The sequence below is a fragment of the Festucalex cinctus genome, chromosome 3 (genome assembly GCF_051991245.1).
Source record: "Festucalex cinctus isolate MCC-2025b chromosome 3, RoL_Fcin_1.0, whole genome shotgun sequence".
In the NCBI taxonomy this organism is placed as follows: domain Eukaryota; kingdom Metazoa; phylum Chordata; class Actinopteri; order Syngnathiformes; family Syngnathidae; genus Festucalex; species Festucalex cinctus.
The window spans coordinates 31,264,697-31,279,097 of record NC_135413.1 but is presented as its reverse complement, the minus strand read 5'-3'; the positions used below and the strand labels follow the sequence as shown (position 1 = coordinate 31,279,097).

General features: G+C 41.2%; 2 protein-coding genes across 9 annotated transcripts in view; one reads left to right on the top strand and one right to left on the bottom strand.

Moving 5' to 3' along the window:
• Positions 1-1,747: 1,747 nt before the first annotated feature.
• On the bottom strand, positions 1,748-6,381 carry LOC144016442 (uncharacterized). Its single transcript, XM_077517604.1, has 3 exons — positions 6,261-6,381; positions 3,684-3,810; positions 1,748-2,983 (listed from the first exon to the last, which is right to left on the bottom strand). The coding sequence occupies exons 2-3, from the start codon at positions 3,747-3,749 to the stop codon at positions 1,910-1,912; spliced, it is 1,140 nt and encodes a 379-aa protein (XP_077373730.1). The 5' UTR covers positions 3,750-3,810; positions 6,261-6,381; the 3' UTR covers positions 1,748-1,909.
• LOC144016439 (unconventional myosin-IXAb-like) overlaps positions 5,955-14,401 on the top strand; it is a 100,248-nt gene continuing 91,801 nt past the window's right edge. For 7 of the 8 annotated variants that reach the window (XM_077517602.1, XM_077517600.1, XM_077517603.1 and 4 more), the window contains exon 1: positions 5,955-6,380. The gene's annotated coding sequence lies outside the window, so the exon portion shown is untranslated. The remainder of the gene's footprint in view (positions 6,381-14,401) is intronic. The other variant, XM_077517599.1, reaches the window with a different exon arrangement.

Sequence of the window (14,401 nt, the reverse complement as noted above, 5' to 3'; positions counted from 1 at the left end):
ACGCCATTACCGCCGGGCACTACTTTTCTGTTCGTTCGTATCACTGCGCGGCGCCCCGCACGCAGCTGATAGACGCGCACTAATCTACAAGTTGTTTGTCTTTCGAAGGCGGAAGGCGCCTGGATCAGCTGTCTACAGGGCGACGCGCAGTGATACAAACAGAAAAATAGTGCCCGGCGGTTATGGCGTCTGCCTTTTTTTTTTTTTTCCCAGAAAGGAGTTTAGTGTGCACATGTATCACTCTTTTGAACACACTGTTTTTAGAAGAAAAACCCTTTATTCCCGTGACCCCAGCCAATTTGCTGGACTATTTTCCTCTCGTCCAACACCGGACAAGAACTCGTGTCACAGAACGCTGTCAGAGGTAAGTCAGTGATGATAGCACAATAGAGATTCATGTAAAAAAAAAAAAATCCTAACTAACCCTTTAAATGAGGACAAGCAGCACTATGATCAACTGGTGGTTGTTTTGCTAATCAAGCTGCAATGAAAGACTTCTTTTGAGTGAACGAAAGCAACACAAATCGAGAAGGGGAACGCGAGTGTGTCGTAACAGCTCAAGTGTGTTGTTACACAATCCGGGCAGGGTGCGTTGAAGGCCATCTGCATCACTTTGGGGCCGTGACGCACTTTTTATTTATTTTTATTTTTTAGCTTTTAATCTCCTTTTGTAATGCTTAAATGTGCGACCTTCACATGACCAGCTCGGAAAATATGCATGTAGTCAATATGACACGCAATCGATCCTTCAAGTCCCCAAAAATCGTCCTTTGGGGGTCACATTAAGGGACCACTTACTCCCCAGCTAGATGTATGACAAATATGACATTTTAAATACAGTATAGACAAAATAATTACGTGCCAGGTCCTCGGGTTAGCTAGCTAGCCAGTTAGGGATAACACGAACCTTGGTCTTGGTTGGACCGCCAACATTAAATTTACGCCAAATTTTTGATATATTTTTATAATCTTTAATAGGTATTTAAAAAGTGCGCAATTATGCTATCAAATGTATTCAGCTGACCACTACCCCGAAATAAAAATTAATTGCGTGGTCAGTCATATTCCTCCATATTGTTAATCATTCTCAAATTCTGGTAGGCGATGAGCACAACTGGACAAGTCAGTTTGTTTACAAACTCGTGTGCAGCAGCGCCCTCCAGTGGCACCTCCATGACCTGCAGCTTTTTATTTTTTCCCCCCACAATCAAAATCTGATTTTTCCCTCCAATTCTTTTTCTTTTCAATGTCAAAGTAAAGGTGTTAAAATATTCAGTTCAAATTAATTTAGATGATTAAAAAAAAAGAAGTACTTTTTAAATGTGTCATACTGCTCCAGCACCCCGCGACCCTCGTGAGGATAAATATTGTGGATAATGGGTTGTATTTATTCATGTATTTATTTAAAAAAAAAAAAAAAAAAAAAAAAAAAAAAACTTAATGTGAATTGCAACTGATGGCACAATTTCTATCACTTGTTTTTATTTCTCAAGCTCAAAATTTTAATAAATCATTTCTTATGCCCCCCCCCCCCCACACCAATGTTATTAGTCATTTAGTTAATTTTTACAGCTCCATTATTTTTTTTCTTAACGGAAATAATAAATTTGCCACCAATTTGTTTATTTTATTTTTTAATAAATATAACTTGCTATTCTGTGAATTGCTGCAGTGCTTTTTTTTTTTTTTTTCTAAACAAACTTTCAGAAATTGCCGAACCTCAAGTACAAATGAGATTTAGGCTAAATTACGAAAAAAAAAAGTTTTATTTCAAAGAGATACATTGCAAATCTCTGACACATACCTAATTTGCCACTTTTTTGATGACCAAATTATTCAATTATTGCAACTCTATAAAAAAAAAAAAAAGTATTGCACAAAACCTCTCCAGAAATTTCCAAAACAAGTCTTATCTCAAAGTGCAACTCAAAAATGTCACCAGCTCATCACGTACGTCGCCACCTTCCTCCTCCTCCGCCTCCTCTTCCTCGTCCACATCCTGCGTCGTCGTCGTCGTCGCGCCAGGAGTGTCCCACTGCTCCCTGTATTCCTCTCCTCGTCGCTCGCATATATTATGCAGCGCGCAGCACGTCAACACCATGGACTTGACCACTTGGATGTCGCTGTCGTTGCGCTTGGTCAGACAGCGCCACCTGCCTTTGAGTCTGGAAAAAGCCGCGCGCACCATCGCCCTGGCGGCGCGCACGCTCTCGTTGTACGCGCGCCGCTCCGGCGTCAGCGCGCCGCCGTCCCGCCGGAACGCTTTCAGCAGCCACGGCTTTAACGGGTACGCGCGGTCGCCCAGGATGTAATAACCGGGTTCGAGCCCCCCTCGTTCGGCCGCCTCCCACAGGGACGTCTCCCTGATGGCTTGGGCGTGGCGCAGACCGCCGGCCATGCCGGCGCACGCGCTCCAAAACAGCCCCTTCCCGTCGGCCACGCCTTGCAGGATGATGGAATGCCAGCCGTTGGCGTTGACGTAATCCCGGTGGTTCTCCTGGGGCGCGATGATGGGGATGTGGGCGCCGTCGATGGCGCCGACGCAGCGGGGGAGCCCCCAGCTGCCCTCGACGTCGGCCGCCGTCCCGGCGAGCGTCTCGAGATCCGGGAAGCGGACGTGGCGCGGCAGCAGCCGCGCGCACGCCGCCGCGCAGAACTCGCGCAGGCAGCGGCACACGGTGGTCTTGCTGACGCCGAACAGCTGGCTGATGCTGCGGTACTCGCTGTTGGTGGCCAGCTTCCACACGGCGATGGCCACGCGCTTCTTGAGCGGCACGCACACGCGGAAGTTGGTGTCGCGCTTCTCCATGGCCGGCCGCAGCGCGGCGCAGATGTCCAGGAAGGTGGCTTCGGACATGCGGAAGTGGCGCACCCAGTCGGCGCGCGCGAAGCCCGGGACGATCTGGTCCCACCACACGTCGGAGCGACTCACCGCCCAGATGCTCGGGCGCCGGCGCCGGCGCTTTAGCAGCAATTGGAGCATCTGGAAGACACAAGTTATCAAAACAAAAGATGTCAAAAGATAACTGGTGTCACAAGATAACTGGTGTCACAAAATAAAATGTTAAACCATAATTACATTTTTGCACCTTCAATGTGGGCCAAATGACCTACAAGATGATCCTGCAAGAGTTTGAACAACTTGAGAATTTTAGTAGTGGACTACAATGTGATGAAATTTTTTTAAGAATTTCCGCCACATCTATTTGAAAATTACCATCTTTGACAAACACTATGACATCCATTGTAATCCTCTTTACTTACAGGTTTTGATGGAATGTTGTATTTATTTATTTTTAAACCATTTAATAAACTACTTTGTCTCTGAAAGTGGTGCTTAATCAAACTGGCTATTTGTTTGACTTCAATGTCAATTTGCATTTTAAAAAAAATGTTTTTGGGACGTAATTTCTGACCATCAAAAGATCTATTCACAAATTGAGATTATTGTGGTATTTTTTTTCTTTAAAACGAGTTGATGTACTTCCGGGTCATCTTCCGTGTGACCAAAAGCGACGAGGATGGAGCGTGTAAACAAAGCAGTAGGAAAGCTTTCCCATATATACAGGTCAGTGGTATTTTCCCACTGCTTCTTTCCCTGTTTTTAGTCACACGAAAGATGACCCGGAAGTACATTAACTCGTTTAAAAACAAAAACAAAAAAAACAAACCGTTAATCTCACCATCTGGCGCCGCCGTCTCCGTCTCGGAAACCAGTCGGCCTCCAGCAACTCCCAAACTCTCCTCATTTTCTCCGCGGTGTTCCTCCGCGCAGCCCGCAGTCTCCTCTCGAACAAGGCTTGCCTCCTCCTGGTGATGAAGAGCCACATGCCGAGCAGAAAGCACACCATCGAGTGGACGTTCTCCATTGTGGTCGTTTGTTTACTGGTTCTCCACTTCCGTCGCTGAGTTTAGTGGTCACACGCTGGACGGTTGTGTCGTATTGATGTGACGTCACAGTCTCTTTCCCGCCTAAACACAAACCACGATACCATAATGGCGTCCGACTCGGTTGAAATATCTTTATACTGTATATTATTCTTTGTATTGCTGCTGCTATTATTATTATTATTATTACTATTATTATTATTATTATTATTATTATGGTTTATTAATAGTTGACGACTTGTTTGTGCGATTTAACCAAACGGGTTGTATGTAATTCACAGTTTGACCGCACGGGGGACACCTTGCCTTGGCTATAGTTAAGTGGAACAAGCGCAATATAGCAAGGGCGAATTAAAGGTCTTATCGGTCGTAGGTGAGATAAGGTTTTAAAATAAATAAATAAATAAGTGAAAATGTTTTATGTCATATGCGGAAAACAATAATAATTAAAAAAAAAAGTTAAAAGTTGTTTTATTCTTTCTAATAAACTTATTAACTCCTTTTAAACATTGTAAATATGTACGATTATGAAATACTTTAATTCAATAATAAAGCCATTATCAATGTTAATTTTATTAAACAATTAATGTAATTATAGAATTCTAAATATCAAATATAAAATACTAATATTTCCTTATTTACAATAAATAACCAATTGTATATTGAGCTACATGAAATTTCTTTACATATTTTAATTCACCAATCTGAGAAAAAAAACAGCTAAATTAAATGAATGCATACAGGACTCATAATTCATAATGTAAAACGCTCAGTGGGCTGCCTGCCATACTTTGCTGCCGTTCAGCACTTTATAAAAAATAAAAGTGCTCCACATTTGTAAATTATGATTGAAATTCAATCAGCAATGTGAGCCACTCAGTATAGTATGACTCATAAATTGCGATGCAATTTCTTACGCAAAGCAACACACAATTTTAGAAAGCAGATGCTACATTTGCTAAAGTCCTGTTTACCACTGTTGCGTATTTATTTTCATAGCGTGAATATCCTTGCATCCTTGGGTATTGTTTGATTGTCTCAAAAAATAAAAGAAAATAATGTTAACTGTTTTCTATTTGCACTGTGAATGTCGATCTTGCAATAAAATGTTTTAAAATCAAATAATTCAAACTTAATGTGCAATAACGATACAAAAAAAAAAGAAAAAAATGAAGAAAAAAAAAAGTGGTGTCGATATGTATACATATTTTTTGTCCACTTGGGGGTCGCCATCCTCACATTCTACACGGGAGAACCTGTGACCTTGAACATTTGTGGCTTTAAAGGCGGGGCCTGGCTTGGTGAGTGACATGGGAGTCAGCGAATGGGGGCCTTGCCTTGTCCAGCGACTCAGCATTCATTTTTATTTCATATTTGTTTTGCATCTTTTTTTTTTATTCGACGTGTTTGTGAGGTGATGCTTCTATCTATCTATCTATCTATCTATCTATCTATCTGCTAGCCTACCTAGCTAGCCATCCAAGCTAGCTATATCCATCCATCCATTATACCTAGTTAGCTATCCATCCGTTCTATCCATCTATCCATCTATCTATCTATCTATCTATCTGCTAGCCTACCTAGCTAGCCATCCAAGCTAGCTATATCCATCCATCCATTATACCTAGTTAGCTATCCATCCGTTCTATCCATCTATCCATCTATTTATCTATCTATCTGCTAGCCTACCTAGCTAGCATCCAACCTAGCTATAGCATCCATCCATCATACCTAGTTATCTATCTATCTATCTATCTATCTATCTATCTATCTATCTATCTACCTGCTAGCCTACCTAGCTAGCATCCAACCTAGCTATAGCATCCATCCATCCATCCATCCATCCATCCATCCATTATACCTAGTTATCTATCTATCTATCTATCTATCTATCTATCTATCTATCTACCTGCTAGCCTACCTAGCTAGCATCCAACCTAGCTATAGCATCCATCCATCCATCCATCCATTATACCTAGTTATCTATCTATCTATCTATCTATCTATCTATCTATCTATTTATCTATCTTATCTGTTAATGTGATTTGTTGTGCTGTTAGTAGGAGGGTCTTCCTCCTCCTCCCTTCGCACCAAAAATCAGCCCCCACTTCCCTATTTCATCCCACGCGTGGACGCGCGGCGCGGCCACGCGCATTTCTGTGTGGAGGAAGCCTCGAGTCGAGCGACGTGACGTGACGTGCCGTGACGTGACGTGACGTGAAGTGACGGCGAGGACTGCGGACAGATTTCAGGCACAATCCCACCGAAACACGCGCACTGGAGCAGCTTTTCGCCTTGACTCGGATCCTCCATGGTCGGCGCATCGCAGCGGCGGCGGAAGATTGTGGCTGGCGTGTCCGGACGCAACTCACCGGGCTCCGGCTGACTCGGCGGCGGTTGGCCCGCTCTTCCACGTCGCTCGGACGGACTGGAGGAGGAAGAGGAGGAGGAGGCGGCGGCGGCGGTTCGGTTCGGTGGTGGAAGAGGAGGAGGTAAGACCGAGACCCCTCTTTTATGCTTCTTCTTGTTTCTCCATTTTCTGTGCGGACGTCATGTTGCATGCTGTCATCATGTCCACACACAAGCACGTATAGCGGATATTAAAGCAAAAAAAAAAAAAAAAAAAGATGCAATATGGTCCCCCGCGCCGCTTGTCGCAGCCGCCTCGTTATGAATGTCACAACGTTTTCTTACGTAACGCCTCCATGTACACATTTTTTTTTCTTCCCCTCTCTGAATCATATGTTCATGTGGTCATATTGTCGCAGTCCATCGGGAGGGAGGGAAAAAGGACATCAGGGGGTTTGCTTTGCTTCCAGTCTCCTTTTGCAGCTGGACGCCCCCCAAAAAGCAAGCATGTAAAATCACCAACCCCATCTCATTATTATTGCAAGTGATGCTGTTGCAGTCGTCAGGTGTGAGTAGTTTGAAGATTAAAAGATGACACATGAAACATTTGCACCGTCAAATCGAGGTGCAAATGCAAGTCATTCACTGTTTTTTTTTTTTTTTTTTTTTACTCGCATCAGACAGTAAAGATTTGTTATTAGGCGGCTCTCAAAGTGTTTACAACACCTTCGCCCGATAATCCTAATGCCATTTAAATATATAGCGTTGCCTTGAGATGCAACGTATTTGCAAAGTTTTCACGATACAAATCCTTCAGTGGCTGATACATTTATTTATTTATTTATTTATTTTTTGCCTTGATTTGTACATATAAACGCGAGCTACAATAGTGGCAGTGAACCACTTAACAATTATAAATATATACTGAAAAAAAAAAATCTTCAAAAATAGATTTCAAGCTCTTTATTGCCAATCCCAGTTTAAGTTTTCGGTCAAAATGAACATAAACGCTGTTCTCATCCAGATTATTAAAAAAAAAAAAAAGAAGTAAAAGTTGACTTTGGCCTTGCTAGCTCAATGCTAACATATAACAGGGAACTCACTGAGCATATGACTGGATAGCCGATAGCCCATATACACCAGTGCAAGCCAATTGAAGTCACAGGGCGGCCATCTTGTTACTCCCACCCCGCGAGCACACTACTGTAAACTATTCGGTGATGAGACATATACAGCTCGTAGGCAGTTAGTATAAGACTGGAGTCGGGGTGGGGGGACGGGGAGGGGGGCGTTTGAGCCGGGGTGGTCACTATTTTTTACAAGTAAAAAAAAAAAAAAAAAAAAAGACAAGTGAACGGTATGTGCTGCTTTGAAGACCCCCTAGACGCCGATATTAGATTTGTCAGAGGCATCTTTTGTTGAATTCCAGTTATAATTCTTTAATTTAAAAAATATACAAGTATCCTCCTGTATTAAAAATCATTAAGCGTATCATTTGTACATGTATTTAAGGCAAGTTGTAAAAAGTTTGTATGTTTAATACATTTAAAACACCATAAATCATGTCGTTTCTACTAAGTACTGTCTCAAATGCTCTCCAATTTTGATACTGTAAAATGTAAACGTAGAGGATCCTATGCCGAGAAACGTTTCTTGGGAGGAGCAATATGGCGGCCTCGCAACTTCAGAAGTCTTGGCCTAGCTGCTATCCAGTCATATAATATAGATCAGTGGGGGAAACTCAATTGATGGGCTAACAGTTAGCATCCATGTTGCGACGTTACAACCTCATATTCGGTAAAGAATGACATTTGTGCCGTACAGCTGAATTGGGGGGGGGGGGAATACATTCCAGACCCGCCTACAATAGGTGACAATCTGCACATTTATACTTAATAAAACAAACTGAAGGTTGTGCTTGTGACTCTTGTGTTGTTGTAAAACTGCGGTGGGCTTTGCGGACAAGTTGAGACTGGCCATCCCCATCCAGACGACCCGGAGGGCCCTCGGGTCTCTGGTCCAAAGCGGGGAGGAAGACCCCGCCCTCCTCTTCCTCCTCATCATCCTCTCAGCTCTTAACCAGCCTGTGGCCATTTGTACTGAAATACCACAATGACGTCACGTTGGGCAAAGGATCACTTCTGCATGGGCTTTAGTTCGCACTAGCAACCTGCTGGGTCGCCGTCTTTTGTTGACAAACATTATGAAAAGTTGATTTTTCCAAATCCGATGTGGACCAAAACCGTTGGCCCATTAATGTGATGAATTAATTGACCATCAACAAGATAATTGTGGCGTAAACGTATTGGATCTGTTGGTTTAGCATGTATGCAGTTAGCATGCCGCCTTGTTTTAGCTGTGTGAAACTGAATGTTTTCCTCAGCGTCCATCTGTCTAATCCAGTAGTTTCATTAATTTATCCACAAATGATTCATTTCTTATAAATAATTCCTCTGTTCATCTACGGAAGCGTATTGTATTCACTTAAAAAAACAAACAAACCAACCTGTTTTTCGGACGAATTTTTTTTGCGGCGCTTTTTTTGAGTAATTTTTTTCTTTTTCTTTTTTTATATTTTCTTCTGTTTTACTGAATATTTTTTCTGTCTAAAAAAATATTTTAAAAAAATGGAAAAAAATATTCAGAAAAAACAGGAGGAAAAATTCAGAAAAACAGGAGAAAAAAAAAAACTAAAAAAAAAATAAAACAACCCAAAAAAATTATTATAGGGTGTGACAAGATGGCCGCCCTGTGACTTTTCAACGGCTTGCACTGGCGTGGCTATTGGCAATCTAGTCATATATGCAGGTCAGTGCAACAAGTCACTTGGAGTTCAGAGGTAAAAAATAAAAAATAAAATAAAATACTCAGAAAAACAGAAGTTGGTGCTCTGTTTTTTGGAATTTTTTTTTCTGTTTTTTGGAATAATTTTTTATTCGTTTTTTTTTTCTCCTGTTTTTCTGAGTATTTTTTCATCCTGTTTTTCTGATAAAATTTCCCTGTTTTTTTTAAATTTATTTTATTTTATTTGTTTATTTTTATGTCCGAAAGAAATATACAGTAAAACATAAAAACATAAAAAAAAAAAAAAAAAAACTCAAAAAAAATTAGTCAGAAAAACAGTTTTTTTTTTTTCAAGTGAATGCAATAATGTTCATCTATCTATCTTTGCCAAGATGTATCATGACATGACCTGTGTATCCGCCTGTTGCCATTTAACGATGAAACCAGTCTAGCTAGCTGTGTAAAATCTGTAAATTGACTAAAATAGCCGTGAAGTTTGGCAACATCTGTAAATATCTCGGCACAAAAACAAAAAAAAGTAGCATTGATTCTAAATCATTGATGTAGTTCAGAAAAAGCTTGGGGCCAAGAACGGACCCTTGAGGCACACCGGCTGTGACTCCAGATAGTTCTGAATTTGCATTTCCGATGATCACAAACTGCTTCCGCCCGTAAAGCTTAATCCCAACGCGAATTATTCAAAATGAGCGTGTGCGCGTTTTGTCTCTGACGTGTCCCCCGTGTTGCATGTCGACAGGCGGGATGGGGCGGGGGGGGGGACGACTGCCGCGCGCGTGACTTTGCGGGCCAGCTGCAGCTGTCAAGAACGATGCGCTCAGCCCGCCTCGCGCAGGCTTTTGCGACTTACATAATAAGCCAAATGAATTGTTAATGTCAGCAAAGATGACGGCGCAATGAGGGATTTCTCAAGCGTGCGAGCTCCAGAAAGGGAAGGGAACTCGACGACCAAACCACACGAGATTACTTCGAAAACACAACATCATCATCATCATGTCGAATTTCTACTTCCTAATTGGAAGCAATTGTTCCTTTTTGTTCGAGCGTCTGGCTGTTTTCTCGGTTTGGTCATGTGACATTCACAAGCTGAGCTGTGATTGGTTACCCGACCCCTTTGTGATGTCATTTTCAGTTGACAGCAAGTTGCAAAATGTGTTTTTAAAGGTACTAATTGAACGTGAAAAATTAAAAAAAATATCACATTTATTATAGGCAAAATATTGTTTGACTGCCAAAAATGGTAAAATAAGTAAAGTATCCCTTTAAATGAAACCAAAACATTTGCAAAAAAATTAAGCTTATGTAGTTTAAATTTAGGTGTAGTTGTTTTTTGAAATCACCAAACATGACCAAATAAACAACGGTTAATAAACAGTAATCAGGACAAAAATGGCTGAAAAGTTTACCCGATTCATCCATGGATGAATCGATTCTGAAAATATTTGGATAGTGACAGGCCTATTTCTTGTTCTGACTGATGCGTTCAGTACGGCGTGGATTTTGGAGTTCCCCCCCGCTTTGCATTTCATGTGGAACGACGTCTCAAAAGCCGAAGCTGCTCCGCATTTTGTTTGTTTTGACTTAGGGTTTTTTTTTTGTTCACTTCATGACCGATTGCATTGTCACTAATTGTTCCTCTTTTATAGCCTCGGATAATGTTGTTATGAATTTATGAAGCGAGAAAGCGATTTCAGCTTCATATCCGCTCGTCGAGCCGGAAAGTCGCTCGGAGGTGTTTTTTTTTTTTTTTTTTTTTTTTTTTTGGCGTAAGACGACACCCGGATGAGGTCAACGCCTCGCATAGCGAGCGCCGTGTTATCTTATGTTATGTATCTCTCAGCAGGTGTATTTATAGATCGGCACACAATGGCGGAGGGGGCGGGGTCATCTTCAATAGCGTCTGTCATTGTCCCCAAAAAAAGTCCCGTGTCGGCTTCCACTTTTGACTCTCGCTTTCATGTTCTCTGAAATAAACAACCGCACTGAAATGTTTCCAACTTCCTTCGATTTGATTTTAAGAGCAATTAGCGTATTTTATTTATTTTTTTAATTCTTTTGAGTCAAAGGTTTTCCTTCTGGGCAAAACAAAACAATAACATGCACCAAAATTGGCTTGAGTGTATTTTTGGACCACTTATTAAGACTTCTGTCACTTTTGGATGTTTTTTTTTTTCCATCTCATTTTTTCTGCTCCCAAAATTATGTGTAATATCTGTTGCTCAAATATTTCCATCCTTATCTCCGGTCCGCTTGTGGGTTGCGGGTCAGCTGGACCTGAACCCTGCTGACCACCCTGGACTGGTCACCACAGACTTTAACAACTGTAATTCAACGCTCCCCTCCGAGGGAGCCGGTCAATGAAGGAGCGCTGGTGGCAAACGGAGCGCTCTGATTGGCCGACTACAATGAAGGGAGGGAGGGAGGGGGGCGATTGGTCGGCTGTTGTCATGGCATGGAAAAGTGATCACATGATCACGTGAGTGTGGTCAAGGTGAGCGAAGTGCGGTTAATTAATTCTAACGAATGCACATGCGCGTATTGATCTTCCATTTTTGTATGGCGATGCTGTTGATTGATTGTGGATTGTGTGGGCAAATAATAATAATAATAATAATAATAATCACAATGATATTCAAGAACAATCCACCTTCATCTGCTAAATTGGCTTGAACGTGTTTTTATTTTCACGTTTTAAAATTCCATATTTGGACAAGTGGAGGAGGTCAATCAGTGAAGGAAGCGCTGACTTCATCTCAGTTGATTAGAGGAAGGCGAGCAGCTGCCTTTGTGGAGGAGGCACACAAACGCACACATACACGCACAGTAACGGTGGCCACTAAAGTGGATTTGGTGGCCTGAAGAAGGAGGCGGGCAAGGGGAGGGGGAGGGGGAGGGGGAGGGGAGACGGCATCTGCACTCCACGTCTTACGCGCTGCATATGAATGTGCGTGTCTTTTGTCTCTCGGACCCGTGTTGCGTTTGTGTGATGAAATTTATAGTGTAAGATAGGGCTGCACGATATTGGAAAAACGTGATATCGATATTATTGCGATATTTAACATGTACCTAAAGAAATGACATTTTTATTTTCTAATGACAGATTTTTTTTTAAAAATGTCATTGTGGCAAGATAATCAAACTCGATGTATTCTTAGTTGGAATTTACTCTCGATAATGGATGGCAGTGCACATTTTCGTTAAGTACGCAGTGTTCCAACTATGGTTTGCATTTGCATTACTAGGGTTGGAACACCCATGTAACTAGTAGGGGTGTGACGATATATCGGTATTACTATAAATCGTAATACTTTGTCCCCCCCCCCAATAGATTATCGATACGCCTACACATATCTACAGGTATCGTGATATTTGTAATTAATATACAGCCACTATTACGGCCCCATTGTTCAAGACTTATTGAGCAATAAACTTGGCGGGCCACTAGGTGGAGTGCCTCACAAGAGTGGCAGGGAAAATGGACGGAAGTCTTCAGGTAAAGAAGACACATGCTTAGTTTTTATTATTATTATGATTTTTTTATGTATATTTTTATATATTATATATATTTATAAATTGTATTATGTATTTTATATATATATATATATCTATATTTATTATTATATTATGAATTATTATTTTTTATTTATTGATATTTATTTATTGTATTATTTTATCTATTATTTTATTTATATTTTTATATATTATATATATTTATATATTTATATTATTTTTATTATATTATGAATTATTTTTTTAAATAATTTTTTATTTTATTATTATTATTTTTTTATTTTTTATTTATTATTTATTGACATTATTATTATTACTATTATTTTATGATTAGTTTTATCATAGATTATCGTGGGTTTACAATATATCGATAATCGTGGTATCGTCATATCGTGAGATAATCGTTATCACATATTGTATTGTGAGGTAGCCGGACGTTCCCAGCCCATGTAACTTGGGGCATGGAAACCAAATAAAAGGAGAGGGTGAGGAGGGGATTTTTTTTTTTTTTTTTTCCAGAGTTCAGTAGTGAATTGGATCAGTCAGTTCCTCTCGTCGCGAGTGTCTTCTCTCCTTTTTTGTCATGTTTAATAACTGTCAAACAGGTAAAAATGGAATTGAATTGAATATCGAACCGCAAAAACCGAAAAGAACGACTCTTTACCTCTGTGCAATTTTTGCTTACTCGACTGCACGCCCACAAAAAGAAATCATCACGCTACTGTATCCGGACCGGCGCATGTTGTGAAATCTGTTTTTGTGGGACGTGTTTGATGATTGTTTATGATTGATTATTAATGAGAACGTGTCATCTGGTTAGCGGGGGGGGGTCATGTACTGTATTTGAATTTACCCAATTGATGATTTATTGATGAGGAGTGCACGTGCGTTATTCACGCCAGCGTCGACTTCATGAAGAGATTCATGCGTGCTGATAACCGGCATGACATTTTGTGTGCGCGTAACGTGCACGAACGCTTTTGTGTAACGCGCCCCCCCGAGGCTTCTCATCCTCGTGTGAGACGCCGCCGCCGCCGCTTAATGGACGCATTCTTGGAACTAAATGAGGTGTACCTAATCCATGTCATTGATACTTTTCTCTCGCGAGCACTTTCTCGCAGACGCGCGTCGTCATTGTCGTGTTTTGATACGAGCATGTTTGTAACCGTGTAGCCACAAAGAGATACGGCGGGTGAGTCACGTGGCCTCATTAAAAACATTTCATCACACGCACACGCGCACCCTGTTTGCCGGTGTGTGTGTGTGAGCCATCATTCCCGCCATTTGTAATTTGACCCCGCCCATTTTGCTCCTCGACCACCAGAAGGATTTGCAAACCTTTCTCCTGCGTTGTTGTTTTCCGTCGCCTGCGGTATCGAATGAGCGGCGGATCGCGAGTGAGCCGCACGGTCTGTTGCCATGGCAACCACCGGCAGGGATGATGATGATGATGATGTTTGGGCCAGGCGTGTCAAGTTTTTTTTTTTTTTATTTTTATTTATTTTTTTAGCAAACGATGAAAATCAAATGACTTGACTGTTGTTTGAAACTGACACTGCGTTTTTTTTTTTTCAAAACAAGTGAAGGGACGTGCGAGGATTTGGAGTGAGAAGCCGTACAGGAAGTGATGCGGCGCCTCTGAGGTGGAAGTGAAAGTGACCACACGGCCGCTTTCACGCTTCTACCGCAATGTGAAAGAGGACCATGACGCTTTGACACAGAGTCCACTTTTGGATGAAAGTAACATCGGTTTATAGACCTGTATTTTTATTTATTTTTTAAACATTACACATTCAAACTGCTGGAGTAGGTCACGTTGAGAAGGTTTATAATCTTAAAACAAAAAAAACAA